We start from the raw sequence: 27,720 nt of genomic DNA, 5'->3' as shown, positions 1-27,720 counted from the left end.
GTTCCTTCCTTCCCTCCCTTCCTTCTCTCCCTCCCTCTCATTGGCCCTCCCTTCCGTAGGAGTGGACCGAACCCAACAGTTTTAACGTCTGCATCACCTCCTACAAGCAGCTCTTCAAAGGCCACCAAGCATTCATGAAGATACGATGGAAGTACCTCATGGTGGACGAGATGCAACAGATTAAGAACATGACGGAGAAGCACTGGGAAGCCCTCTTCCACCTGCGCAGGTCTGGACCCGGTCAAAATCTTATATATTTTTATATCTATATATATAAACTCTGGAACGCCTCGAGCAATTTCAACCAAACTTGGTACACAGACGATGTACCCTCTGGAGACAAATACTGTGGGGGAAGACACCCCTAACATGCCTTGGGGTGTGTTTTCTGCTAAGATACAGCCTGTTGTGCTGTAAAATGGCTTCTAATGTACTGCTGTAAAATGGATTCTACTGTACAGCGCAGTGGAATGGCCATGTAAACGGCTTCCCAGTACTCCACAAGGGGGCTTCCTCTGGTAAGGGGGAAAATCCAATGTTAGAATTACGTTTGGTTCGGACTTTTCCCCCCCTATAAATAAATACCCAGGCAACGCCGGATTATCGGCTAGTAAACTATTTTTAAAAAGTATCCATGGAAAGTTTGGACCTTCTGACTTGCAAGATTCTGTTGATGTAGCCTTACACTAAAATAGAAGGAGGCCATTTGATTGTGTTTCTTTGTCTTGTTTCTCCGGGAGGGCTTACACTGTGCCACCCCACCCCCTCACCTCTCTTTGCAGTCAGTACCGCTTACTTCTGATCGATACCCCTCTGCACAACACCTTGATGGAACTGTGGACCATGGTACACTTCCTGATTCCAGGAATCTCCAAAGCTTACCTGGATTTCCCAGTGAAGCAGCCAACGAGGAGAATCAAGACTACTGCCATAAGCTCGTCATCAGGCTGCACAGGGTGAGTCCCTCAAGCCAGGCGCTGGGATTGGGCCCAGGGCAATAGGATTTTGACAAAGGTTATGTTGGAAAGATAGAAAACTGGCAGAAGAAAAAGTGGTGCTTCAAGACTGCCCTTTGAGTTTATTTCCTTCCTTCCCATTCTCCCTTCCTTCCTTCCCTCCCTCCCTCCCTTCTTCCTTCCTTCCTTCCATCCTTCCTCCTTCCTTCCTTCCTTCCATCCTTCCTCCCTCCCTCTCTCCCTTGGTTCCTTTCATACCTCCCTCTTATTGCCCCTTCCCTCCCTCCCTCCCTCCCTCTCATTGTCCCCTTCCCTCCTTCCTCCCTCCCTCTCATTGTCACTTCCTTCCTCCTCCTCCTTTCTTTCCTTTTCTTTTTCTCCTTCACCTTTAATTTTTATCAAATTGAATAATTTAATAATTCATTATTTTTATTAATTTTTTATTTTATTTTTCATTTTTGGCCGGATGATGGACATCTGTTTACCCCCAGCATGTTTATTTAAGCTTCATTTCCTAACAGCCGACTTCCCTGAAAGTTGCTTCCAAGCTTCCACTACTCTTTGTGCGAAGGGATATCCTTGAACGTCTAAAATATTCACCGCCCGCTTCCTCCTCTCCCTCCCTCCCACCTCTCCTCTGCAGATGATCCAGCCATTCATCCTGCGCAGATCCAAAAGGGACGTGGAGAAGCAGCTGACAAAGAAGTACGAACACGTCCTCAAGTGCCGGCTTTCCAACCGGCAGAAAATGATGTACGAAGACGTCATCCTCCAGCCCGAGTAGGTGTCTCTGAGTTGAACATAGAACCATTAACGATGGTTAGCCATGCCCGGTTCCTGCAACCATTCATCGTAGGTTTCATCCTCCAGTCACCTCATCATCCTGGTTACAGATTAACAGAATTGGAAGGGACCTTGTAGGTCATCTAGTCCAACCTCCTGCCGAAGCAGGAGACCCTGCAGCATTTCTGACAGATGGCAGTCCAGTCTCTTCTTGAAAGCCTCCAGGGACGAAGCTCCCACAACTTACGAAGGAAACTTCTGTTCCATGGGTTGACTGTTCTCACTGTCAGAAAATTCCTCCTTATTTCCTTGGTCAGTTTCCATCCATTATTCCTTGTCTGGCCTTCGGGTGCTTTGGAAAACAGGTTGACCCCCTCCTCTCTGTGGCAGCCCCTCAAATACTGGAAGACTGCTCTCATGTCTACCCTGGTCCTTCTTTTTCCTAGACTAGACATGCCCAATTCCTGCAACCGTTCATTGTAGGTTTCAGCCTTAATTCACTCTTCTAACTTTGAGCCTCTGGTTTCTTCTCCTTCGGCAGGACCCAAGATGCTGTGAAAAGTGGGCACTTCGTCAGTGTTCTTCATGTCTTGATGCAGCTGCAGAAGATCTGCAACCACCCGGATCTGATCAACCCTCGGCTGTGTGGCTCCTCTTACGTTTCGGGGGCTTTGCAGTTCTCGACCGCCTCGCTGGCCTTAACAGCCTTGGAGAGCGGCCTGTGGAAGGTGAGTGAAGGGTTGGACTCGCAAGGTCCCCTGTTGGATGAGGAAGAGGGAGAACCTTTCCGACTTCCCATTTCTAATTCTATTCTTTTGCCCCATGGCGTGCCCAAGGACTCCATAGCGTGTGTGTGTGTGTGTGTGTGTGTGTGTGTGTGTGTGTGTGAGAAAGAGATGGAAATGGAGAGATGAAATGGACTAGAAAATAAAAGGGAGAATGTTTTCAACTTCTAAGTTCTAATTTTACTTTTCTGCTCCAAGGTGTGATCAAGGACTCCACAGTTTGTGTGTGTGAGAGAGAGGGGGGGGGAGGGAGAGAGAGGGAGATGGAGAGATGAAATGGACTAGGAAATAAGGATCTTTTCAATTTCTAATTTTACTTTTCTGCTCCAAGGTGTGATCAAGGACTCCACAGTTTGTGTGTGTGTGTGTGTGTGTGTGTGTGTGTGTGTGTGTGTGTGTGTGTGTGTGAGAGAGAGAGAGAGAGAGAGAGAGAGAGAAAGAGAGAGAGAGAGAGAGAGAGAGAGATGAAATGAACTAACAATAGAAGAGAATCTTTGTAACTCAACATTGAACTGTTGGGTCCTTGTTGCTCTCTGAGCTCGGTAGTTTCCTTGCAGACGTTTCATGACCCAACTAGGTAGCATCATCAGTGCTAGAAAGAAATGTGGCTTGCAGAGTGGAGGAGGAGGAGGAGGAGACGGGAGGAGGAAGAGAAGAAGGACTGTGGGGTCCGTGATGCTTCCTGAGCTTGGTTGTTTCCTTGCAGACCTTTCGTTACCAAACTAAGTAACATCATCAGCCTAACAACTAAAGGGACTAAATCCAATGATAACAGGTGCCCAAGGTACACTTTCTCCCCTCTTGGCCATCCTCTAGGTTGCAGACCTGAGTCTCTTTGACCTGATTGGACTCGAGAAGAAAATGACGCGGTATGAATCCCAGGTGGTGCCCAAACAAAAAATAACCCGGAAGCTCATCGAAGAGATCTACACCTCTCCCCTGCCGCCTCCCAGGCCGCCTCCCGTCAAGCTGAAGCCCAACAGGTAAGCCGCACCTAGCCTTCCATAACACCACTGCCTCTTGTTCAGCCAATCGTAATGCTGATCGGACTCTTGTCCCTGCACAGTTTTGTGTGGCATGTTGATGCTCATGGGAGTGTTGCGGTGGCCCAGAGCTGGAGCTCTCACCTTACAGTTAGGAGGCTGTGAGTTCAATCCTAGGTAGAGGCAGATATTTCTCTCTGTCTGGGCAGGATGAGAATATATCTGCTGAACAAAACTCCACCCTGGCAACAGGAATGGCATCCGGCCATTAAACCTTCTGCTAGCTCCATTCCCTTGGCCAGATTCCACCCAGCAAGGAATTATGGGGTCGTTAAAAGACGATGATGATGATGTTGATGCTCACGGTCTCAAGCATGGGTCTCAATTTCAGAATGGCATTCAAGGGTTGGAAGGAAGGAAGGAAGGAAGGAAGGAAGGAAGGAAGGAAGGAAGGAAGGAAGGAAGGAAGGAAGGAAGGAAGGAAGGAAGGAAGAGTTTAAAGCATCTCCAAGGGTTAGGGCACCATGACCATCCCCTAAATATTCAACCCCCTTCCACCCTAAGGTCATTAAAAAGGATGCTAGAAAGTGCCTTTGGCTCAAGATAGCAAAATCCCAAAATCCTCTCCTCCTTGAGGAGAGAGTTCCTCAATTTTTAAATGTGGTCGAAAGGACTCTGAATTACCGTATTTTTTGGAGTATAAGACGCACCGATGTTTTGAAGTGGCAAATTTTTTTTAAAAAGTTTGCACTCTGCAAACCTCCCAAAAATGTCCCGTTTTTTGCAAAAATGGGCCCGCTTTTTGTCACAGAGGGCATGGATAGCCTTTAGGAGGCTTACAAAGTGCTCCTGGGGGCGGGGGCAAAATTGAGCAACAAATGGGCTGTTTTTTTGCTCATTTATGCCCTCCCCAGCCCCTAGGAGCTCTCTGAAAGCCTCCATAAGGCTATGCACGGCTATTTTGGTGAAGGGGCGGGGCTTCGGTAGGCAAAAAATGCTGTATTCAGTGTATAACATGCACCCAGATTTTCAGCCTCTTTTTTTGAGGGGAAAAGGTGCATCTTATATTCTGAAAAATACGGTACTTGCTTTTTTTTTTTATTACTATGACTCCAAAATTACTTTGTGGAAAATCATCCCAGCAGCCAACCATCCTTGGGTTTTTCTTTTTTCCAGATTGTTTCAACCTGTTCAGTATGGACAAAAACCTGAAGGCAAGATGGTCACCTTTCCTAGCGCTCAAGTGCAGCGGGCCACCAGTACGGCAACGGTTGCTCAACAGGCCCAAGTGCGAGGAAGGTCTCCCATGACAACGGTATCTGCAAATCAAGGTGAGAAAGGCGATCCTTCTCGGTTTCCTTCCTTGTCAACAAGGGTGGGTTGGTTCCCCTTCATGCTCATCCTCCCTCCCTCCCCCTCCTGTGACAAAACCAGTCCTTGGAATTAAACCAGCCTTCCTCAACCTGGTGCCTTCCCGATCTGTTGAGGTTCACCACAACCACCACTAACTACCAGCCCAGGTTGGAATTCCTGCACATCTGGATGAAATCAATGTTGAGGAAGCTGCACACAAGTCATCAGACTGGAGGAACGGATTGGGGTAGATCCACCTAATTGTTTCTTCTCCAACCAGCATTTCCAGCTGTGGACCTCAGGCCAGGTTGGGTGTACAGATGTTGAGATATTGTCCACTTGGGATTTGGATGGAAGGATTCCCAGGTCTTTGACTTGACCTTCTACTCAGCTTGAGCTGCATTTAGTGGTTTCTCTGTTTCCTGAATGCGTCCTGAGCTGGCATTTTGGAAGCTCAATTCTGAGGTTCTTCTGTGAATTGTGAACCAATTCTGTGGTTCTTCAACACATAAGGTGCTCTCCTATCCTGGTTTCCCCCCAAATAAGACCTCCCCAGATAATAAGCCCAATCGGGCATTTGAGCCCGTGCTAAAATAAGCCCTCCCCAAAAAATAAGCCTTCCCTGAAAATATTTAAGCACATGGGCAGCCGGTCCCTGCCATTTCTTGGGGATGGGAAAGGAAAGGGGGGACATGCTCCATGCACCCCAAATGCACCTGCCATCCATTCGGAACAGAGTCACAGAGGCCACTCCCACAAACCCTAGCTCCCACACCCCTTCTCTTAGTGGCGCCCGCAAAAAGAGCAGCCCGCCCAGTGACGCTAGGGCTGGCAAGAGTGTACCAGAAACAGAGACAGAATTTCCGGCCCTCTCTGGATCAGCTGAGCTGCGGGCCGAGGTTAAGGGGCCTCCTGCACCTCCAAAATAATAAGACCTCCCCGAAAATAAGGCCAAGCGCTTATTTGGGGGGGGGGGTTTCAAACGAAAATTAGAGCCTGTCTTTTTTTCAGGAAAACATGGTAGGTTTTGGTGGGTGTCTTCCTGAGTTTTCAAGGCAGGATGCTCTTGTTGAGTTCGCTTGGGCTGAGATATTCCCGGACATTTTATTTCGTTTGTTAAATTTTCATACACTGTTCATCTCACCAGCAAGTGACACTGGGCAGATTTCATTTTGATGGGATTTCTCTCAGAAAACCTAATTTTAAGCTCTCCCACCCCCCCTTTTTTCCCCCTCCCCCTTTTGATTTGGAACTTCAGAAAGGGACTTAAAAAATGGAACGACAGCCAGTTGTCCTGCTCTTTCTGGAGATGGTCCAGGCAAGCGACCTGGGGCTTAAATGCTTAAATCCCACACCCCCAAACTTGGTTTTAAAGAGGTTGGTCCCAGTTTGATCACTAATATTGTGAGAGAATCTCATTTTGGATCAATGACTTGATTGTGCTTTGTTTGAAAATCTGGAATGGAGGGTATTGAAGTGTTCAAGCAAACCCCCTCTTACCTGTGTTTTCATCATCCTTTTCTTTTTAAAGGTTTCAGCTTGAGCTGAAAGTCAACATTTCCAGCAGAATGTTTAGACTGTGTCCTTTTTTTGGTCTCAAATTCAGCGGGTGGTTAGGATGGGCATGATAAAGCTGCTTTGTTGTATGTTTGTGTTTTTTTCCCCTTTGGTCTCAAATTCAGTGAGTGCTTAAGATGATGAAGCTTCATCAGGGCAGCCCTTTTTATTTATTTATTCATTTGTTTGTATCCCACTGCTATTATTTTTAGAAATAACTCAAGTCGGCAAATTTATCCAACATACCTTTTTTCCTCCTCCTTTTCCCCATAACAACAATCCTGTGACGTGGGTTGGGGAGGAAGGGAGGGAGGGGGAGAGACAGAGAGAGAGAATAGATGATAGATAGATAGATAGATAGATAGATAGATAGATAGATAGATAGATAGATAGATAGATAGATAGATATTTGATGATAAATAGAGATATAGGGAGAGAGATTTATGGATGGATGGATGAATAGAGAAATAGAGAAATAGAGAGATAAATGAAAAAGATAGAGACAGAGAGACAGACACTGGCTCAAGGTTGTGGTTGTGGTCCACCAGTGGCCAGCAGAGCTGGCCATTGATTCGGACAGTGAGGAGGTTGGGGAGGAACATGGGCCAATCCAGGAGTCTGGGGAAGGCTGTGATGAGGGCTCTGTGTCAGAGGCAGAAATGAGGCCGGGGCCATCTGGTAGTTATGTGCTGCCTCTGGAGTCTGACATCAGCGAGACAGAAGAACAGTGTGAGCCTGTTCCCAGTGTGCGCATGCTCAGAGCTGCCAGAAGGCAAGAACAGTTAAGACAAAAAGGGCTTGGAGATGATTGGCCCTCCCATGAGACATAAAAGAGGAGCAAACGGAGGTGAGCCTTTTTAGGAAGCAATTAGTTCATCTGATCGGTTCAAGCTCTGAGAAGTCCTGTTTGACTCTGTGCTCCATTTGGCTTTGTAAAACTAATTGACAATTAGGTCTCTGGCAGAGTTTCAAGGGAGAGAAAGGTGGGTGCTTATCAACATTACCCTGAAAGACTTTGGCAACTCGAGCAGACATCTGTCAGAATCTTCACATAATGTTTGTGAATAATTATGGGCTGTGAGTGACCATAATTCACAGCCATTTAAATAGAAGAGGGTTTTGGGGACTAAGATTGTGATTCAGCTTTCTCAGGAAGCCTAGGTCAGAACACCCACCTGGTTCTCTTGCCAAAGGGAGGAACTAGAACTCACAATGTCCTGCTTTCTAGCCTGGCACCTGAACCAACCTGGCGGTCTTTACACCACCCTAGCTCTCCTTGGATAAAGTTGGAGAACTTCATGTTAGAAAGCCTTCCAAGCTGTCAAAGTGAAGAGCTGGCAAACCCACCTGAACTCTCTCCCCTCCCCTCCTCCTCCCCAAAATTGTGTTCCCATGTGTTTGTGCATGTGTGTTTACACGCACAGCCACCGAGAAGCTAAATTCGAGCATCGGGTCGCTTTCGGTGCCTTGATTTAAGGCTCCCAAATCATCATCATTTAATAATCCCTTGCGGGGTGGAGTCTGGGCAGCTGAATGCAGCTGAGTGATTACTGGCCGGATGCCTTTCTTGTCACCAGTTTTGTTTGGCAGATAATATTCTCATTGTGCCCAGAGAGAGAAAGATCTGCCTCTGCCTACGATCGAACCCACAGCCTCCTGATTGTGAGGGGAGAGCTCCACCTCTAGGCCAACCGCACCACTCATTTAAGGGTTAGGCTGTCTGTACTCACCCCACCCCCCCTGACGTTTAAAACTGTGACCGCTGAAATTTCTCCATTGCTCTAACCCTTGAAAGAAAGAAAAAGGACCGACTCTAACCGCTTATACCCCCTGACCTTATTGATTGCAGCCACCGTTGCCGTCTCCTCGGCTGCCACTGCCGCGCCACCACAATTGCAGTCTTCCTCCAGTGTTCCTCCACCTCCTCCTCTTCCTCTTCCTCCTCCAAGACATCCGCCAGCAATGACCTTCGCCAACGCAACTAGCCCGGCCCATCCAGTGAAACTGCGGGGCCAGGCTACCACCCAGGGCCTCCAGCTAGGGCAGGCCCAGCCACAGGCTCCCCCACCCACCATCCAACAGAGTGTCCAGCCTCAGAGGCTCCTGTTAACCAGTCAGGCACAGGCTCGGTTACCCAGTAAGTGCCCCTCTGCCCTGCTTCCTAGGTGTCTCCAGCTTCCTTCTCTCCCTCCTCCTCCTCTTCCTCCTCTTCCTCCTCCCCTCCTCCTTTCCAAAGCTTCCCTGAGGTTAAGTTATTAGGCACCCCTAACCATGTGTACAGGGATCCGCGTAGAGGTATATTTGGACGGGGGCTCGGTTTGCTCCTTCCCTTTCCATTCTCCTCCCCCTTTGGAGTTTGCCTTGCTCACCATTTTAATTTGCTTTATTTTGGGAACGAAAAACTTTGGGGTGCAACATAAGAGCCACAGTGGCACAGTGGTTAGTGCAGTACTGCAGGCGACTTCAGCTGGCTGCTAGCTGCAGTTCGGCAGTTCGAGTCTCACCAGGCTCAAGGTTGACTCAGCCTCCCGCCCTTCCGAGGTGGGTAAAATAAGGACCCAGATTGTTGGGGGCAAGAGGCTGATTCTGTAATCCACTTAGAGACCGCTGTAAAAAGCACTGTGAAGCGGTATATAAGTCTGAGTACTATTGCTATTTAGATAAGAAAAAAGGGCTCTGAAAATTGATGTGAACACACAGGTGGTCCTTGACTTAAAACCGTTTTGTTAGTGACAGTCAGAAGTTAACAGCACATTCAAAATACTTGCAGCATCAAAATCTCGGCAACTGGCATGTACTTACGACAGTTGCACTATCCTAGGGTCATGTGATCCCCGCTGGTAACCTTTCCAGGCGGTTTCCGGACAAGGTCGACCCGGGAGGGGGGGGCAGCTGGATTCACTTAATGACCTCCGGATTCTGCGGCAATTCATTTAACCAATGTGGCAACATTTAAAAGGCTGGGAAACGGGGCGCGGCTCTCTTAAGGACCGCCTTGCTTAGCCGCGTAAACTTTGGGCTTTGTTATTGAGGTTAAGTCAAGGATTACCTGCACATTAGCGGTGTCAACTTAATCTCCTTTCTCTTTGCATGTTTCTTCTCTTCGGTCAGCCTTCCTCGGAAACTAAATTTTGGGAAAGGAAAAAAAAAGCACATTTCCTCCTCCTAATTTAATTCTTTCATTTTTTTTATATTTTTTTTTTTGAGAACACTAATCTCACAGGAAGGAACCACGCTCCGTAAGGAAGAATGGGAAGCTGGGCTTAGGAACAGGCTAAAGCTATTTCTATTTCTGATGAATAGATGAATTATTAGCACCTCTGGAGCAAGGGTGGGCGGCTCTGTCCCCTTTCCACCTGTAGGCTTCAACTCCCAGAATTCCTTAGCCAGGGATTCTGGGAGTTAAAGTCCACAGATGGTATAAAGGAACCAGAGGCGTCCACTCTTGCTTTAGAGTGACTCTCCAGCACTGTTGTACTAATGTTCTCCCCCCACCCCCATCTCCCCAGGGAACCCACTGCCTTTATAAAAGTCAAACAAATATGCCACACTCTACTCCAAAACTTGAGAGATTCGACGTTTGTATACAGGCATTAAAAATCCTGATTTTTTCTGTCCCTTTCTGAGTTGATTTTACAGAGAAACTCCATAAATTCAGGTTAACAGAGCCTGAATTTCATGTTTCATTCATGGCAGGGACACCTACGGACACACTCAAAAAATTGTCACTTGTCACAACCAATAAACCTTCAATTCTTCATCAAAGGGAGTCTGTGAAAGATAACCTTCTGTGTGCTGAAAAATACATTTGCTGAATCCAAGTCCTTTTGGCTAGAGCTGCATGAGCTTACCGACCTCCCCAGTAGAAAAATTCGTCATTGCTAATTGGACGTTTCCAATGAATTGGGGAAATTAAATCCTTGGGAATGAATCTGCTTTCACGTAGATTTCCAAGCCCAAATTACTGTGGGGGGTACGACACCCTTAAAACCCCTCGGTGTGTGTGTTCTGTTAAGATATAGCCTATTGTGCCTTAAAATGGCTTCTACTGTACTGCTGTAAAATGGCTTCTGCTGTACAGCGCAGTGGAGTTGCCATGGTAACAGCTTCACAGTACTCCACAAGGGGGCTCCCTCTGGTAAGGGGGAAAATCCAACTTAGAAATTATGTTTGGTCCCGATATTTCCCCCCTATAAATAAATACCTGGGCAATGCTGGGTTATCAGCTTGTGTATATGTATGTATGTATGTATGTATGCTTGCATACATGCATGCATGTACAGTATATCACAAGTGAATACACCCACTCACATATGATCTTATTTTGGGCTTGGAGTTCAATGCAAAAGTAGATTGTGTATATATACACATAAACATACTCTTCTTTGGTTCAATTATTCCGTGTGCCCTGTGCATTGTTAATTCCTGCGTTAGTTTGCTTTTGAAAAGGCAGTAGAGGTTCCGACCTTAAGGACTTTTCTTCTCTCTCTTTTCTGAAGTGTCACGTGAGTTTTTTCCAGGTCACGCTTGTTAATCTGTGAAAGTGGAAGGATCTCTGCCCTCTGCCTGCCCCGATCACCCCACCGTTCCGCATTTAAAGAAACTGAGCCCAATGAAATTGGCCCGTCACACCTGTATCAAAGCTGTACCTGTGGAACTTCTTGGATGACACTTCCCTCCTCCCTTCCCCTCCCTCCCTCCCTCCGCTCCCACCTCTGCATTCTCTCTACATCTCTGCATGTGGTTCACGTCCTCCGTTTTACTAACCGCCACGACAGGAAACCAGGGGATCTCTGGGAGAAGCCCCCCCCCCACCTGCCTTGCCCTCTCCTTCTTCACGGGTGCTTCCACCCCTCTTCCCCAGGTGGTGAAGTGGTCAAAATAGCCCAGCTGGCTTCCATTGCAGGGGCACAGGGCCGGATCACACAGCCGGAGACACCGGTGACGCTGCAGTTCCAGGGAAACAAATTCACTCTGTCTCACAGCCAACTCCGCCAGTTGACCGCAGGACAGCCTCTACAACTGCAAGGTGAGCAGCTTTGAAGTATACTTCTGGGGAGACTCCCCGTCCCCAGCATTTTTCTCGGTTGGGATGGGTGATCTACCCGTGCTTCCTGGGACGTATTTTGGATTTTGCGTGGTCTTCCGGTTGTAGACATTAAGGGCAATTGCATCCCTGTTTGGTTTGGTGGCAGCAGTGCCTCAGATAGAAAATCCCTACAGAGAGTAGTGAGGGCAGCAGAGAAGATTATGGGAAGCTCACGTCCCTTTATTCAGGATATTGCTTATAAGCGCTATGTGCTTAGAGCTCAAAGTATTGTTAGAGACCTCCCCACCCTACCCATCCCATAGTCTGTTTCTGTTGCTCCCCTCTGGGACGAGGTTTCGAAGTATTTCTAGCAGGACTACCAGATTCTGTTACAATTTTGTTTCCAAGTCTGGTAAATTCTCAAGATTCATTTTTCTCGCCATAAACATGTATACATCCAATCTAAACGGTTGTTTCTCTGTGTCATAGAATATATGTGGGTATATACATACTTTTGTATTTACCTATTTATTTATTTTGTCATGTTTATGTAGGGTAAATTGGAGGTGGTGACCCTTTAAGAGCTGGATGCAACAAAATTTCATTTTTAATGTATGACAATTTGCATACATTCAAAGTGACAATAAAGTCTCTTCTCTTCTCTTCTCTTCTCTTCATCAAGCTAACCCTCCTGGATCATTCCCATTTTGGAGATCCTTGGAGACCAACAGAATCCAGCCTTCATTAAGGCCACCCAAGGAATCCGTGGATTGTTTAACCATTCAAATAATTATCGATTTACAAGCAAAACTGAGCCCAAAATTTCTGCTGCTAAGCAAGGCAGTTGTTAAGCGAGTTTTGTTCCGTTTTACGACCCTTTTTTCCCCACGGAAGTTTAAGCGAATCCCTGCAAGGGTTAAATGAATTATGCGGCCTTAAAGCAAATCCATCTTCCCCCGTTGACTTTGCTTGTCGGAATCAGGCTGGAAAAGTCACCATTAGGTGATCACATATCCTTGAGACACTGCAACCATTGTAAAATGTATGTCAGTTTCCAAGGGCCCAGATTTTGATCGTGTGACTGTGAGGATATTGCAGTGATGGTCAACTTTTCCTAAGATGAGATGTTAGAAAAAAATCAGTGGGGCAGTCTTATTACTTCCTGAAAAAGTCAGTCCCCTTTTTCTTTCACTTTCAATTTCTACCTTCCAGGCAGTGTCCTGCAAATAGTTTCGGCTCCGGGTCCCCAATATCTCCGACCTCAGGGCCCCGTGGTGGTGCAGACGGTGCCCCAGCCAGGAACTGTCCAAAATGCTCTCAACGCACTTGGGAACCAGCACACAGTGGGGTTGCAGACTTCATCAGGAACTCAGCCAGGTAAGGACGCTTCCTTTGTGTCCATCTTTCTATCTTACCTGTCCCAATTCCTGTATTGCTGTGACACTCAGAGCATTCATGAGAGAACAGTGAACTTGTGCTGCCCGCCACTCACCCACATGTCAGGGTTGTTGTAGAGAGCTTTATTCAGTCTGTTCCCTATGTTCTGACTGAGGCTTCCCAAAAACAAGAAGCCGACTCCTCGTCCCGATAAAGCCCCTTTTATTTAATTTAAAGGGAATTCCTCTCAAGCAAAGTCCTGGTAAACAGTCTTTCATGGGATTTCACAACAGACTTTTAACAGGCTTGGAGAGATAAGGCTGAGGGGGCTTTCCTAGTCAGGGGGTGGGGGGGAGATGCGGCTCCTCTCTACATGCCAGGAGGTCCCCCTTTGCTTCGCCACTCCTACAGAGGCTGTGGTCCAAATTTGGGCCCTTTGATAAGGAGAGATGGGAGCTGATCACAGATTTTGAAGATCAGGCTTCTGAGGTGCAGTTTAGACTGTTTTTAGAAACCTCCAGTGATGGAGCACCTGCAATTTCTGGTGGCAAGCTGTTCTACAGGTTAATTATTCTCACTGTTAGGAAACTTCTCCTCAATTCCAGGTTGTTTCTGTCTTTGGTTAGTTTCCATCCAGTGCTTCTTGTCCTGCCTTCTGGTGCTTTGGAGAATAATTTGACCCCCTCTTCTTTGTGACAGCCCCTCAAATACTGGAATACTGCTATCATGTCACCCCTAATTCTTCTCTTCTTTAGACTAACCAAACCCCAAATCCTGCAGCCGCACTTCATATGTTTTAGTCTCCAGGTCTTTGATCATCTTAGTTGCTCTTCTCTGAACTTTTTTTCCAAAGTCTCAACATCTTTTTTGTAGTAGGGTGACAAAAATTGGTTGCAGTTATTCCAGATGTGGCCTTACTAGGGTTTTATAAAACGGCAAGGTAAGTAATCCAGCTGTTCAGTGAATCTGGCTTCCCCATTGATTTTAGTTGTCAGAAGGTTGCCAAAGGTGACACTGCAACCGTCACAAATACGCTACGTGTCTGAATTCTGATCACAAGACCGCAGGGATCATGCAGTGGTCTGAAGTGTGAGAAACAGTCAGAAGTTTTTCACCCTTAAGACTGTTGAAATCATGAAGGACCATGAGAAACGGCACCTTTTTTTTTAGTGCCGTTGTAACTTCGGGCAGCCACTAAAAAGACTGTTGTAAGTGGAGGACTGTCTGTGTGAATGTGACCTGTGGCCTCCACTGTTTGATTCAGAGTGCGAAGCCATTTATAAGGGGATGCTTGAGCCGTATAAACATTTTGATTGAGGTTTTAAGTTTGTGTTTGCAGGAAGAACCATGGGCGCTAATATGGCATCGGGAGACTCTGCTTCCTCCCTGAAGTCTGGCATTCATGGCGGTCATTCACAGGTATGGCCACTTATTTTGCATTTGCGAGCCACCAAGGCCTCAGAATTAACATCTCTTTCAAATCCATTTTTGGAAGTAATGGAGTATGCCCCATACCACAGTCTTAGGGTTCCTTCCTTCCTTCCTTCCTTCCTTCCTTCCTTCCTTCCTTCCTTCCTTCCTTCCTTCCTTCCTTCCTTCCTTCCTTCCTTCCTTCCCTCCCTCCCTCCCTCCCTCCCTCCCTCCCTTCTTTCTTTCTTTCTTTCTTTCTTTCTTCTCTCTCCCTCCCTTCCTCCCTTCCCTTCCTCCCTTGGCCTTTTGCACAATTTTATTTCATTTTGTCGCTATTGTTTGTCCTCTTTTTTCAAGGTGAAATTGCGTATTTTAAATTGTGTGTGGGGGGGGGGATGGCTACACTTTATAGTTATTTTTGGTGTAAGCAAGGCTGTAAGTTTACAAGGCATCCCAGCAGGCAGCTGTAGAACTTTAATCTTTCTAATTTTAGAGAATTAATGATCTCTGCAACCGCTCTGGGCGTTCTTGTTTTTGTCATCTACCAAGGAGTCGTTTGAGGAGAAAAACAGGCTTCTGAAGGAACGCTTGGACCGGATCTTCTCTTGCAACGAACGGCGTTGCTCCAGAGCTCCCGTCTACGGCAAGGATGTCCGTAGGATTTGCTCCCTGGTGGGCAACTCCAACACAACAACACCTCAGTTCTCCGCCAGAACCAGAAAATGGAGCTGGGCTGGTTTCGTCAACTGCGGTCTCTCCAAAGATCATCAAGACCCTCTAGGAGGGTTGACCTGCCAGCTGGAACAGCAGCAGCAGTCCTTGAGGGACACCATCGACAGGTGACTCCAAGCTCCATCCTTGGCTCGAGTCTTCCTCCCAACGATTCTCTACTGAGTCGTTATCAAAGGGCATTCTTGGCTCAGGGGGTTGCCTAGTTCAGGGGTCTCAACCCTTCGCAACTTTAAGTTGTGTGTGTTGTGGCCCGCCAGCAGAGCTGCCAGCAGATTTGGACAGTGAGGAGGTTGGGGAGAAACATGGGCCTTGAGATGTAGACTTTGGATGCACTTTCCATACTTTATACATTGTCTTCCAACACTGGGACATTTAGAAACCCGAGTCTACCCTTGAGGTCAAAGAGAAAGGAGGTGTTGTGGCCTGTTAGTGGCCAGCAGAGCTGGAAGCAGATTCGGAGGTTGGGGAGGAACATGGGACGGTCCTGAAGTCTGGGGAAGGCTCTGATGAGGGCTCTGCGTCAGAGGCAGAGGGGGGGCCAGGGCCATATGCCAGTTATCAGCTGCCTTCTGAGTCAGAGATCAGTGAGCCAGACAAACAGCTGGAGCCTGTTCCCAGTGTGCACATGCACAGAGTTGCCAGATGAAGGGAACAGTTAAAGAACAGGCGTTGACTTGAGTTTAAGGCCACAGGTGGACGATGAATGGCCCCTCATAGAGGGAATAAAAGAGAAGCGAAAGGGGAGTGAAGTTTGCAAGAGACCATTAGTTCGCTTAATTGGTTTGTGACTCTCCAAGACTCCTTGCCAAGTTCTGCAGATATCAGCCTGGCAGCTTTCCAAGCCCGATAAGGTCTGTGACAGTAAATCCTCCCTTGAAAGACTTTGCTGGAAGTGAATGAGCAGAATTCCCAATCAATTAATAAAAGGGGTTTTTGTCGAGTTTGCTTCAGGCTCTTGGGGAAGCCTCATTCAGAGCAGGTTTTGAAATCAGGCGGGTGACAACATGGCCCTGCCAGGAACATTTGCCATGGTTGTGCTTTGTTCCCAAGGGCACTCTGCGCGTTGCCCGCTGCTGTGGCCGCTCCTCCGTCTTTGCACGTGGCGAGGCTTCCCCCTGCTTACAGCCACCGGATGAAACTCCTCCGGCACAACCTGAAGGAGAAGGCGTTGCCGTACCTGAAGCAGCTGCATCAGCTGACCATGCCCCGGCTGTTGCTTCCCTTCCCTGACCTCCGTCTGATCCAGTACGATGCAGGTAGAGGAAACGCCTTGATTTCCACCTGTCCATCAACCTGACAGATGACTTCAGGCTCCCGGGCTCTGATTCTTCTTCTTCCTCTTGCATTGCAGGGAAGCTGGAAGCCCTGGCGGTCTTGCTCCAGAAGCTGAAGTCAGAAGGGCGAAGGGTGCTGATCTTGTCGCAGATGATGCTCATGTTGGACATCTTGGAACGGTTCCTCAACTTCCATTTCCTCACCTACGTGAGAATCGATGAGTGTGCAAACCAGGAAGAGCGCCAGGTCCGTCTTGCTATTTTTCCTCGCTCTTTCCAGAACTTGATTTTTGTAACTTCCCCCTGAGCACGCTCACTGTGGGAGGAAGCCCACTTGCACCCAGTGAGCAAGTTCACACATAGCATTTTCAGGTCTATAACAGAACAACCAAGTTGGAAGGGACCTCAGAGGTCTTCTAATCCACCCCCCAAGCTCAGGCAGGAGATCCTGTGCCGCTCTGGACACACGGCTGTCCAATCTCTTCTTGAAAACCTCCAGTGAGGGAGCACCCACAACTTCTAGAGAGTTCCACTGATTAATTGTCCTCACTGTGAGGATTTTTTTTCCTAAGTTCCAGGTTGCTTCTCTCCTTGATTCGTTTCCTTCCATTGCTTTTTTTGTCCTGCCCTCTGGTACTTTGGAAAATTGATCGATACCGTCTTCTCTTGGGACAGCCCCCCCTCCCACAAATAGTAGAAGACTGTTCTCATGTCACCCTTAGTCCTTCTCGTCCTTAGACTTTTAGACATAACCAGTTCCTTTCAAACTATTCATCGTATGTTTTACTTTGCGTCTAAACCCTGTCACAGATGTCATAATATAGGGGTGTCAAATTGGATTTCATTGAGGGCCGCATCACGGTTTTGTTTCACCTTGGGGAGGGTGATGGCGACGGGATGAGTGTGGCCAGCTCAACATCACTCGTGTTGGGGGCATCTGTGGTAGCCCGAGTACTCTGCCAGCGAAAACAGGCTCCCGAGCTCCATTTTTTGTTGGGACAGCTACTTGCAACCCTCTGCCAGCGAAAACAGCCCGGGAGTGTCACCCGCAGCTCTCCCGAGCTCCATTTTTGCCGGCAGAGGCACTGCGGACCAGTCCTTCGCTGTTTCCAGGGTGATCTTGCGGGTCAGGTCTAAGCATGCGGTGGGCCGGCTCCGGCCCCTGGGCCTTGAGTTTGACACCCCTGTCATAAAACATGGATTTCTGCCTGCTTCATTGGGCAAATCCTACCAGGTTTAGTTTTTAAGCCAATGAGAATGCGGCAGATGATCCTGTATTTCGGTATATCTTAGGGGTCAGCAACCCGTGCTCTGGAGCTGCATGTGTCTCTTTCATCCCTCTGAAGCAGCTCCCTGTCGCTCTAAATATGCGTCACAACCGCCGCCAATGTGCAACATCAGCCGGCACATGATTTATTGAGCGTTTCGACCCCCAGTAGGCGAACAATGGATAAATCCAGGAAAAGAATAGTTTCAGAAGCAAACACAATGTTTCATTCAACTACATAGGCTAGTTTGGCGGCTGCTCAGGGAAAAGTCAGGCACGGGAAGGAGTTCTTGTGGCTCCCAGTGTTTCCTTTTCTGTGGGAAACGGGTCCAAATGGCTCTTTGAGTGTTTAAGATTGCTGACCCCTGGTATATCTGTATATCTTCTCGTGAGCTTTTGCAAACCAGTGTGTCCTTCCCTCTCTGTCAGGAGCTGATGAAAACCTTCAATCGAGACAAACGGCTCTTCTGCGCCATCCTCTCCTCCCACAGCCGCTCCACGGGCGTCAACCTGGTGGAAGCCGACACCGTCGTGTTCTATGACAACGACTTAAACCCGGTGATGGAAGCCAAAGCTCAGGAGTGGTGCGATCGGATTGGCCGGTGCAAGGATATCCACATTTACAGGTGATGCCGGTGGAAAAGAAGAGACAACTCAGGAGATAAGGGCGAGCCTATAACGCTATCCCTCCAAATCGGGTTCTTAATTTTTTTTTTTTTAATCCAATACCGGTAGTCCTCGACTTAGGATCACAACCGAGCCCAAAATTTCTGTTGCTAAGGGAGAAATTTGCTAAGTGAGTTTTGCTCCATTTTTTTTCCCCAAGGAAAGTTTTTTTTTTGTTTTGTTACATACTTAAAACTTCTTTATAAACAAAGTGTTGTCCAGGCTTTTTCCCTCTGTACATCTTCTAATTATACATAGTACATTTTACATCTTTTTCCCATTTTCCATTTCTAGTCATCGTATCTTCATTACATAATCTCCCGCTTAATTTTAATTCCTTCTTAATATATTGACAATATCATTATTTGCCTCTCCAAATTAATTATTAATTAATCACATTTAACATGTCCATTTGCATCTATTATTCTATTTCACTGTTCATAACATGTATCCTCAAATTTAATTTTACATATTCAACATTTTGTTTAATTATCCACAAATAGTAATTTTAATGTGTCCCCCCCCACATTATATTAAGCATAAACCTTTGGCTATATTCACTAAATTTCATTCTATTCTATTAACCAATGCTTCTCTTTCTTCTCTTTTTAAACATTTTCTCTCAGTTTCTCAGGAATTTCATTTCTCTTAAGGTCTTTTCTCTCCATCCATTTAAATGGTAAATGGGAATGTTGGGGAAAATTGGAAGGAAAAACTGAGGAGAGGTACTAGAACAATAGAATTAAAAAGGAGAAAAAAATTCGAAAGAAAAAATATAAAAAATTTAAGATCAAGAAAAAGTCAAGTAAATGAATGGAGAGTTTTGCTCCATTTTTACGACCTTTCTTGCCACAACAGTTAAGGAATTGTTTTTTTTTAAGTGAGTAACATGGTTGTTAAGTCAATTTGGCTTCCCCATTGATGTTGCTTATCGCAAGGTCGCAAAAGGGGATCGCATGACCCTCTGATGCAGCAACTGTCATAGGTTTGAGTCAGCTGCCACGTGTCTAAAGTTTGACCACATGACCCTGGGGATACTGCAATGGTCATAAGTGAGAAATGGTTCGTAAGTCACTTTTTTTCTTTAGTGAAGTTGTAATTTCGGACAGTCACTGAACTAACTGTTGTAAGTGGAGGACTGCCTTTTGTTATCCGTGGCTTTGCTGTTTTTCTCAGGCGCTGTCTTTAAAACCCTCCCTTTTAAAGCCATGCTTCCTCTCTTGATTTCTCTAGGCTGGTCAGTGGGAACTCGGTCGAAGAGAAGCTCTTAAAAAACGGGACAAAGGATCTGATCCGAGAAGTAGCCGCTCAGGGAAACGACTACTCCATGGCCTTTTTAACGCAGGTATCTCCAGCTTGGAAAGGGCAGGAAAAATGTTCGCTTGAGTCCAATGCCTTTGGAAAACTCGGAGCACTTGACTGACACCTCCGAAGCATCTGGAGATGAAGTGATGTAGAAATATAAGATTCTCACCCCAGCTCCTGCTCTCCTAGCAGTTTGAAAACTTGCCAATGCAAGTAGATAAAGTTGACATAGGCACCACTTTATTGGGAAGGCAGTAGAGTAGGAATAGGAGTAGAATAGAGTAGAATAGAATAGAATAGATAAGAATAGAATGAGGAGGAGGAGGAAAAAAGGAAGGAGAAAATAGAATAGAATAAAGAGTAGAAAATAGTTGAGAATAGAACAGAACAAGAAATATGGAAGAGAATGGAATGGAATGAGGTAAGAAGAAAGAAGAAAATAGAATAAAGAATGGAAAATATAATATAATACAATAGAACAAGAAAAATAGAATAGAATAGAACAGAACAGAATATAGAAAATGAATAGACTAGACTAGACTAGACCAGACCAGACTAGAGAATAGAATAAAATAGAATAGAATAAGGAGGAGGGAGGGAGGAAGGAGAAAATAGAATAAAGAGTAGAAAATAGTTGAGAATAGAACAGAACAAGAAATATAGAATAGAATAGAATGAGGAAAGAAGAAAGGAGCAAATAGAATAAAGAATAGAAAATATAATATAATAGAACAGAGCAGAATATAGAAAATGAATAGACTAGACTAGACTACACCAGACTAGAGAATAGAGTGGAATGGAATAGAATGAGGAGGAGGAAAGAAGGAAGGAGAAAATAGAATAGAATAAAGAGTAGAAAATAGTTGAGAATAGAACAGAACAAGAAATACAGAATAGAATAGAATAGAATGAGGAAAGAAGAAAGGAGAAAATAGAAAATAGAATAAAGAATAGAAAGTATAATATAATAAAACAGAACAAGAAATATAGAATAGAACAGAACAGAATATAGAAAATGAATAGACTAGACTAGACTACACCAGACTAGATAATAGAATAGAATAGAATAGCGCAGTTGGAAGGGACCTTGGAGGTCTTCTAGTCCAACCCCCTGCTTAGGCAGGAAATCCTGATTAAGGACTTAGGAAAGAACATGAAACTATGTCCCATGCTGGCCACGTGACCACAGAAAATGCCTTCAGACAACGTTGGCTCCCTTGGCCAGGGAACGAAGATGAGGCCCACCCCCTAGACTCGGACACGACAGGGGAAACTACCTGAGAACCAAAGTAAGTAAACGAGGGAGGTGAAGATGGAATAAGTCTTCCCTTCTCTTCCCTTCTCTCTGCAGCAAACAATTCAGGAACTTTTTGAAGTTCACTCACCAATGGAGGATTCGGGCTTCCGGGTGAAAGCCGAAGAATTCGTCATGCTGTCACAAGAGCCGTCTCCATCCGAAACCATCTCCCCCAAAGTGGCCAGGCCTTTCATAGAGGTAAGGAAGGGCAGAGCTTTTCAAAGGAGGCAAGAAAGTGTGGAGCATTTGTGCTTTGGATTTGCTGGTTGAGAGTTGAGTTGTACAAAGGGGTACACAAAGATGCTTTGCGTTTTCTTAAAGGCTCTGAAAAGTACCGAACGAGAGGAAGAGGAGAAGGAGGAGGAAGAGGAGATGGAAGAGGACGAGGAGAACGAGGAGTGGAATTCGCGTGTCCGGGATGGAGAGAGCGAGTCGGCGTTGAGACCTCTGGTTTCAGAACTCGGGAAGGCACAATATCTTGAGCAACCTTCTCTGCTGCAGGAACTGGTGGCCGTGGTCGATCAGGTGCTCTTGGTTTCCATCTGCATTTCAGATCTGAGAAGCATGTTCTTTTGATGTCCGTGCGTGTGCTTTTCAATTAGTGAGGGGAGTCCTGACTTCCAGTGGTGGCACGGTGGTTAGAAGGCATACTGCAGGCTACTTCTGCTGACTGCTGGCTGACTGCAGTTCGATTCTCACCAGGCTCAAGGTTGACTCAGCCTTCCTTCCTTCTTTCCGTGGTCGATAAAATGAGGACTATTGTTGAGGGCAATAGGCTGACTATAAAACTCACTAAGACTACACTTGAAATACTGCAACCATTTTGGGAAAAGTGTAGAGAAGAGCAACTAAGATGATCAAAAGCCTGGAGATGAAAACATAGGATGAACAGGCTGCAGGATTTGGGTTTGGTTAGTCTAGAGAAAAGAAGGACTAGGGCGACCATGATAGCAGTCCTCCAGTATTTGAGGGTCCCCCATAAAAGAGAGGGTGTATAATTATTCTCCAAAGCACTAGAAGGCAGGAAACAAGGCTTGGAAACTAATCAAAGAGAGAAGTAACCTGGTATTAAGGAGAAACTTTCTGACTGTGAGGACAATTAACCAGTGGAACAGCTTGCCACCAGAAGTTGTAAGGACTTCATCACTGGAGGTTTTTAGGAAGAGACTGGACAGTCACTTGCCTGAAATCTTTATAGGTTCTCCACCTTGAGTAGGGGGATGGACTGGAAGACCTTCAAGGCCCCTTCCAGCTCATTTATTTGAATCTTGTAAAACCCCTTGGGGGCTGTAAAAGCACTGTGAAGCAGCATTCCTATTCTACCTGGACCATCCCTTGAAGTTTTGTTGGCATGATTTCTCAGTTTCCTTTGCTAACTTCTTCTAAAGATTAGAAGAGGGACTGGGCTAAGATCCCCCCCAAGCTGGCTTCAGGCCAAAGACAGAACTAGAATTCCACAGTCTCCCAGTTTCTAGCTTGGGGCTTCAATCCCTATACTAAAGTGGCTCTCCATTTTTATGTCTTGCTCGCTTTAAAAAAAAAAAATTAATGCATCTGATTCTTCCCAGCAAGACATCTCCATTTTGCTCTGACTAAGAAAAAATATATGCTTCTTTTAAGATTGAGTTAGCTCTACCCAAAGGTGCTTTTTCAAGAGGCAACTGGACTTTCTGGTTTTTTCTTTGAAGTTGTTTCGCTTCTCATCCAAGAAGCTTCTTCAGCTCTGATGTAGAGGCTTCAGAAGAAGCTGAAGAAGCTTCTTGGATGAGAAGCAAAACGTCTTCAAAGAAAAATCAGAAAGTCCAATTGCCTCTTGAAAAAAAAAGCCTCTTTGAGACAACCATGACCTGGATGATGGAGAATCTCCATAGACATTTAGTTGGCTGTCCAAGTTGTCCATTCCTTTGCTTTTTAAAAGAGTTATGTCCCATTCGAAACTAAGAGAGAGATTGTGTTCCCAGTTTAATAAACAGAGTGTGGCTGTATTTATCAAGTGACACCAAATTAATGCAAACCAAGCATGGTTCTATATTGGCACAAGGAATGCGGTGGCTCAGTGACTAAGACGCTGAATCTGTCGATCAGAAAGGTCGGCAGTTCGGTGGTTCGAATCCCTAGTGCCGTGTAATGGAGTGAACTCCCGTTACTTGTCCCAGTTTCTGTCAACCTAGCAGTTTGAAAGCACATAAAAAATGCAAGTAGAAAAATAGGGACTACCTTTGGTGGGAAGGGAACAGCGTTCCGTGCGCCTTCGGCATTGAGTCATGCTGGCCACATGACCACGGAGATGTCTTCCGACAGGGCTGGCTCTTCGACTTTGAAATGGAGATGAGCACTGCCCCCTAGAGTCGGGAACAACTAGCACAGATGTGCAAGGGGAACCTTCACCTATTGGCATTTGGTTGCCCGCTCCAAAGGTCATTAATCTGTTGCCCATTAATATTTTAATATTTTAAGCTATGGCTTCGCTTTGCTTTTTTTTTCAGCTCACCCCCATTGAAAAGTATGCCTTGAATTATTTGGAATTCTTTCATGTTTCCGCTGAGGAGAATGAATCTAAAGAAAATGAGGTAGGATCTGTTTATTTATTTACTTAGTTTTATTGACATGCATCCTGCTGTTATTATTTATACGAATAACTCAGGGTGGCAAACATATCCAACACGCCTTCATCCTATTTTCCCCACAACCCTATGATGAGAGAGAGAGGGACTATCCTAACATCATACTTTCATGGCTAAGACGTGACTAGAACTCACTGTCTCCTGGTAATTGGCTCAAAGTCACCCAGATGGTTTTCATGGCTAAGGCAGAACTAGCGCTCCCAGTCTCCTGGTGATTTGCTCAAAGTCACCCAGTTAACCTTGACGTTTAAGGTGGGAGTATGGGTCTGATGATTGACCCAAAATCACCCAGTTGGCTTTCATGTCTAAAGCAGGACTAGAACTCACCATTTTCTGGTCATTAGCCCAAAGTCACCCAGCTGGTTTTCATGGTTAAGGCCGGACTAGAAGTCTCTCTCTTCTGGTGATTGGGTCAAAGTCACCCAGCCAGCTTTCATGACTAAGGTGGGACTAAAACTCACAGACTCCCCATTTTCTAGCCTGGTGCCTTAACCACTAGATCAAACTGACTGGCTGATGATATGCCGGGAAGTAAGAATGTCAACATTATTATGCTATTATTATACCTTGATAGGGACATTGTGGCTCAGTGGCTAAGATGCTGAGCTTGGCAGTTCAGTGGTTTGAATCCCTAGTGCCATGTAACGGAGTGAGCTCCTGTTACTTGTCCCAGCTTCTGCCAACCTGCAGTTTGAAAGCACGTAAAGAATGCAAGTAGACGGAGGCGGGGTTGATGTCGCGACGATACAATGTGCATCTTGGAGCTCCAGGATCGCAGTCGATATCTCTGCTGCTGGATGGTCCATTTGGACCTAAACCATCCCATAGAGACGGTGATAGAGAAGGGCACATCCTGTCGATCCCAGGGACACTGCAAAGTCCCCAGTAGGTCCAGGAGAAGCCTTTTTTCCGGTCACAGAGAATCAGCCATTGAAGCTGCTGAAAGTTGGGACAGCTCTAGAACAGAAGCAAAGCGGGAGAGAAAATGTGTCAAATTGGTGAGATAAATTTTATTATTAGAAAAGAGAACACCCAAAAAGATCAAAAGTAAAGTTAAAATTGAAGACAGAAGAGATTAAGCGGCAAGATTAAGCCTGAGTCACACTTAGTGTGTTATTTTTTTTTCTTTTTAATCTTTTTATTGATGGAATTTTTACAAACGCTTCTTACTTTTTAAACTGGACTGGGTTTTTTTTTATTCTTCTTCTATTTTTCCTTTTTAAATACCTATCGATTAAGACTTTCTTTTTCTTTTTTCAATGCTCTATCACATTTTCTCTTTAAGTACTTTTCTTTTTCTCCTTAAGCCTGGAATATAAAGAGGGGAGTAAAAGTAGAAGAAAAGAAGTAACTGCCACTTAGATGCTTGGAGGCTTGGAAACATTGTTTTTCTTTTCTTTCTTTGAACATTTGATCTACATTTCAAGGTCTTTGAGTTTGTTTATTGAAAATGATAGTGGGAGGAGCACGGATTGTTTATACAGGTACTCCTCTAAGATACTATCAGTAGCTGGATTCGAGTGAAAAGAAAGCCTTGACTTGAAAGAGAGACGATTGCAGTGAATTGGTTTGGAATTTAACAAAAAAGCTTTATTCTATATAGTGGCAGGGTTTACTATCTGGAGGAATGTTCCAGCATGGAAAAGAAAAGAAAATGACATTACAGATGATTATGCAAGAAATTCAAAAAATACAAGTAAGAACAGAGAGCATTAAAAAGAGAATGGAGAATATTGAACAAAGAACAGAAAAAATAGATGAAAAAATTGAGAATACTTATCAAATGATGATGAAATATGAGGACAGATTTCAAAAAATTGAAGAAAAAGGTGAACAAAAAGATAAGAAAAGAGGTGATATTGACAGCAGATTGAGTGTGGATGGAAAAGACAAGAGTGGAATATTGGAATGGGAGATTGACAGATTAGAATTTTACTTCAGATTCCAGAATATAGAAGAAAAGTGAGAAAATTTGGCAGAAGTAATGATAGAAATTTTGGCAAAGCATCAGTGATGACCAAAGGGAAGTTGATGGAAGGAACAGACAAGGGGTCACAAGTCTTTACAAGATATGCAATGGAAAACAAGAGATGTCCATATAAGATCTACCAAGAAAGCAATTAGAACACAAATACTACAAATGGCAGGCGATATAATACTGCACTACTATTGGAAGGATAAAGGATGATGTAATGAAATGCTATAATAAAAACTAATTTAAATTTAGTTAAACTTAGAATATTATGCATAAAATGAAGTAATAATAGTTATAGTCAAATAAATGATTAACAATGATAATGTATGCGCAAAAGTTTTGTAACCAAAAATAAACAATTTCATATAGAATACAATATAAAGAGGTAATATTACTGGATGGTTTTAGGATGATGTAATGACATGCCAAAATAAAATTTTATTCTAAATTTAGGAATATTGGACAAAAATCTATAACTGGTTGGAAAAAAATGAGAAAATACCAATGCAGGAGGAAGTTATTCATAAAATAATAGAATGAGCTGAAATGAGTAAATTGACATTTGAAATTAGAGAACAAAAAGATAAACAATTTTATAAGATATGGGATTTATTTTATCAATGGTTAATAAAAAATATGGAAATGAAAGATACTAGAGAATGTTATGAATAAAAGAATAATAGAATGATATTGAATATAACATAAAGATATATTATTATTGGATAGATTGAAGATGATGTAATGAATTGTTATAATATAAATGAACCCAACATTTAGAATATCTCGTTTAAAACAAGGTATAATGATAATAATGTATACAAACATATTCAATTTGATATTATGTGATTCATATAAATTGCAAGTGATGACTATGGAAAGAATGCACAAAAACCTTGTAACCAATTGACACACTGTATGTAATAGAAGGTGTTTTTATGTTTTGTTTTATGTCTTGTTTATCTATGTTTGTCTAAAAATAAAAACTTTTTATACAAAAAAAAAAAAGAATGCAAGTAGAAAAATAGGGACCACCTTTGGTGGGAAAGTAACAGTGTTCCGTGTGCTTTCGGTGTTTAGTCATGCCGGCCACATGACCACGGAGATGTCTTTGGACAGCGCTGGCTTTTCGGCTTTGAAATGAAGATGAGCACCGCCCCCAAGAGTCGGGAACGACTAGCACATATGTGCAAGGGGAACCTTTACCTATACCTATTATTATACTTATCAAAGGAAGGCAAAATGTGTAGCCCCCATCAACAGACACAGGGATCTTTTGATGCAGAAATACCGCGATAACAAGCTCTCCCGAACCCACATTTTCTTTTTCTTTTTCTGTTTCTAACGTCTAGGTGGAAACAAGGACGGCAAAACGGAAATGGGAGTCTCAGCACCTGAAAGAGCTGAGAGAGGAAGAGGAGAAAACGCTCCTGCAAGGGAAAGAGGAAGAGCTTTTCACTTACACTCGAGAAGATGCCTATAACAAAGTAAACACTTTCCCCAGCTTTCCCCCCTCGTCTTGAAGGTCTGGAAACATTTCCAGGCTTGGGGGCTTGTCTGGTGCTTTCCTGTCACAACCCACATCCACCATCTTTTCAGTGCCGCCCTTCTCCCATTGTTGTAAATTAACATCTCCAAGTTAGCTCTAGCTGAGGTCAATTTTCAGGAGTAGAGAAGCTGTTGTGGCAGCGGCTGTCGACTTTTCTCTTCGCTCAGCTTTTTTCTCTTCTTTGCTTCCCAGCCGACGATGCCCTTTGGGGATTACAGTCTCCCTTTTGGAGGCAGTGGGGGATCCCCTTAGATGATGCTCCCTATTTTGAACTGGCTGTGAAGAGGGGATATTAAGAAGTGGGGTTCATTTTTCATAACATTGAAACTGAATAAACCTCTCTTTGTCCTTCCTCTCCTCCCCACTACCACCATCCCTGGCACTACAGGAGTATTTTTACGAAGGACCAGATGGACAAACTGAAATAATGCCAGTAAGTCCTTCTCCTGCTTTTCTTCCCATTCTCCTCCTTTCATCCTCCTCCTCCTCCCCTCCTCTTTCTATCTCTTCCTCCTATCCTCCTCCCGTTCTCCTTATCTTCCTCCTTCCATCTTTCTCCCATTCTACTTCCATCTTCCTTCCATATTCACCTGGGGTGAAATCCACGTAACTTTGCTACTGGTTCGGTAGCAATGTGAGCGTGCACATGCGCCACCTCAGCACATGCGCAGTATCTCCCGCGCCTGTGCAGACCGTCAAAAAGGTAAGGTAAGTGAACAGCAGAGGGGAGGGGAGGAATCTGCTGTGCAAATCCTGCTTTGTAGCTAATATAAATTGCACGTCACAGTTCATCATCAGAAA

General features: G+C 44.9%; 1 protein-coding gene across 1 annotated transcript in view; it reads left to right on the top strand.

Annotated features, from left to right (window-relative positions):
• Positions 1-27,720, top strand: part of EP400 (E1A binding protein p400) — an 89,727-nt gene that overhangs the window by 36,050 nt on the left and 25,957 nt on the right. The window contains 21 exon segments of the mRNA XM_087705787.1: positions 60-229; positions 783-898; positions 901-956; positions 1,600-1,736; positions 2,281-2,467; positions 3,341-3,507; positions 4,684-4,838; positions 8,267-8,554; positions 11,282-11,446; positions 12,659-12,823; positions 14,163-14,242; positions 14,783-15,072; positions 16,016-16,221; positions 16,317-16,486; positions 17,936-18,132; positions 19,406-19,517; positions 20,829-20,972; positions 21,096-21,299; positions 23,261-23,344; positions 26,723-26,857; positions 27,308-27,352. Coding sequence (XP_087561913.1) covers positions 60-229; positions 783-898; positions 901-956; positions 1,600-1,736; positions 2,281-2,467; positions 3,341-3,507; positions 4,684-4,838; positions 8,267-8,554; positions 11,282-11,446; positions 12,659-12,823; positions 14,163-14,242; positions 14,783-15,072; positions 16,016-16,221; positions 16,317-16,486; positions 17,936-18,132; positions 19,406-19,517; positions 20,829-20,972; positions 21,096-21,299; positions 23,261-23,344; positions 26,723-26,857; positions 27,308-27,352 — 3,273 coding nt within the window.

This window comes from Thamnophis sirtalis, unplaced genomic scaffold, assembly GCF_051295495.1.
Source record: "Thamnophis sirtalis isolate CommonGarterSnake01/CBP01778 unplaced genomic scaffold, rThaSir2_p1.2 scaffold_2, whole genome shotgun sequence".
Lineage (NCBI taxonomy): Eukaryota > Metazoa > Chordata > Lepidosauria > Squamata > Natricidae > Thamnophis > Thamnophis sirtalis.
This window is presented reverse-complemented; position numbering and strand designations above follow the sequence as displayed.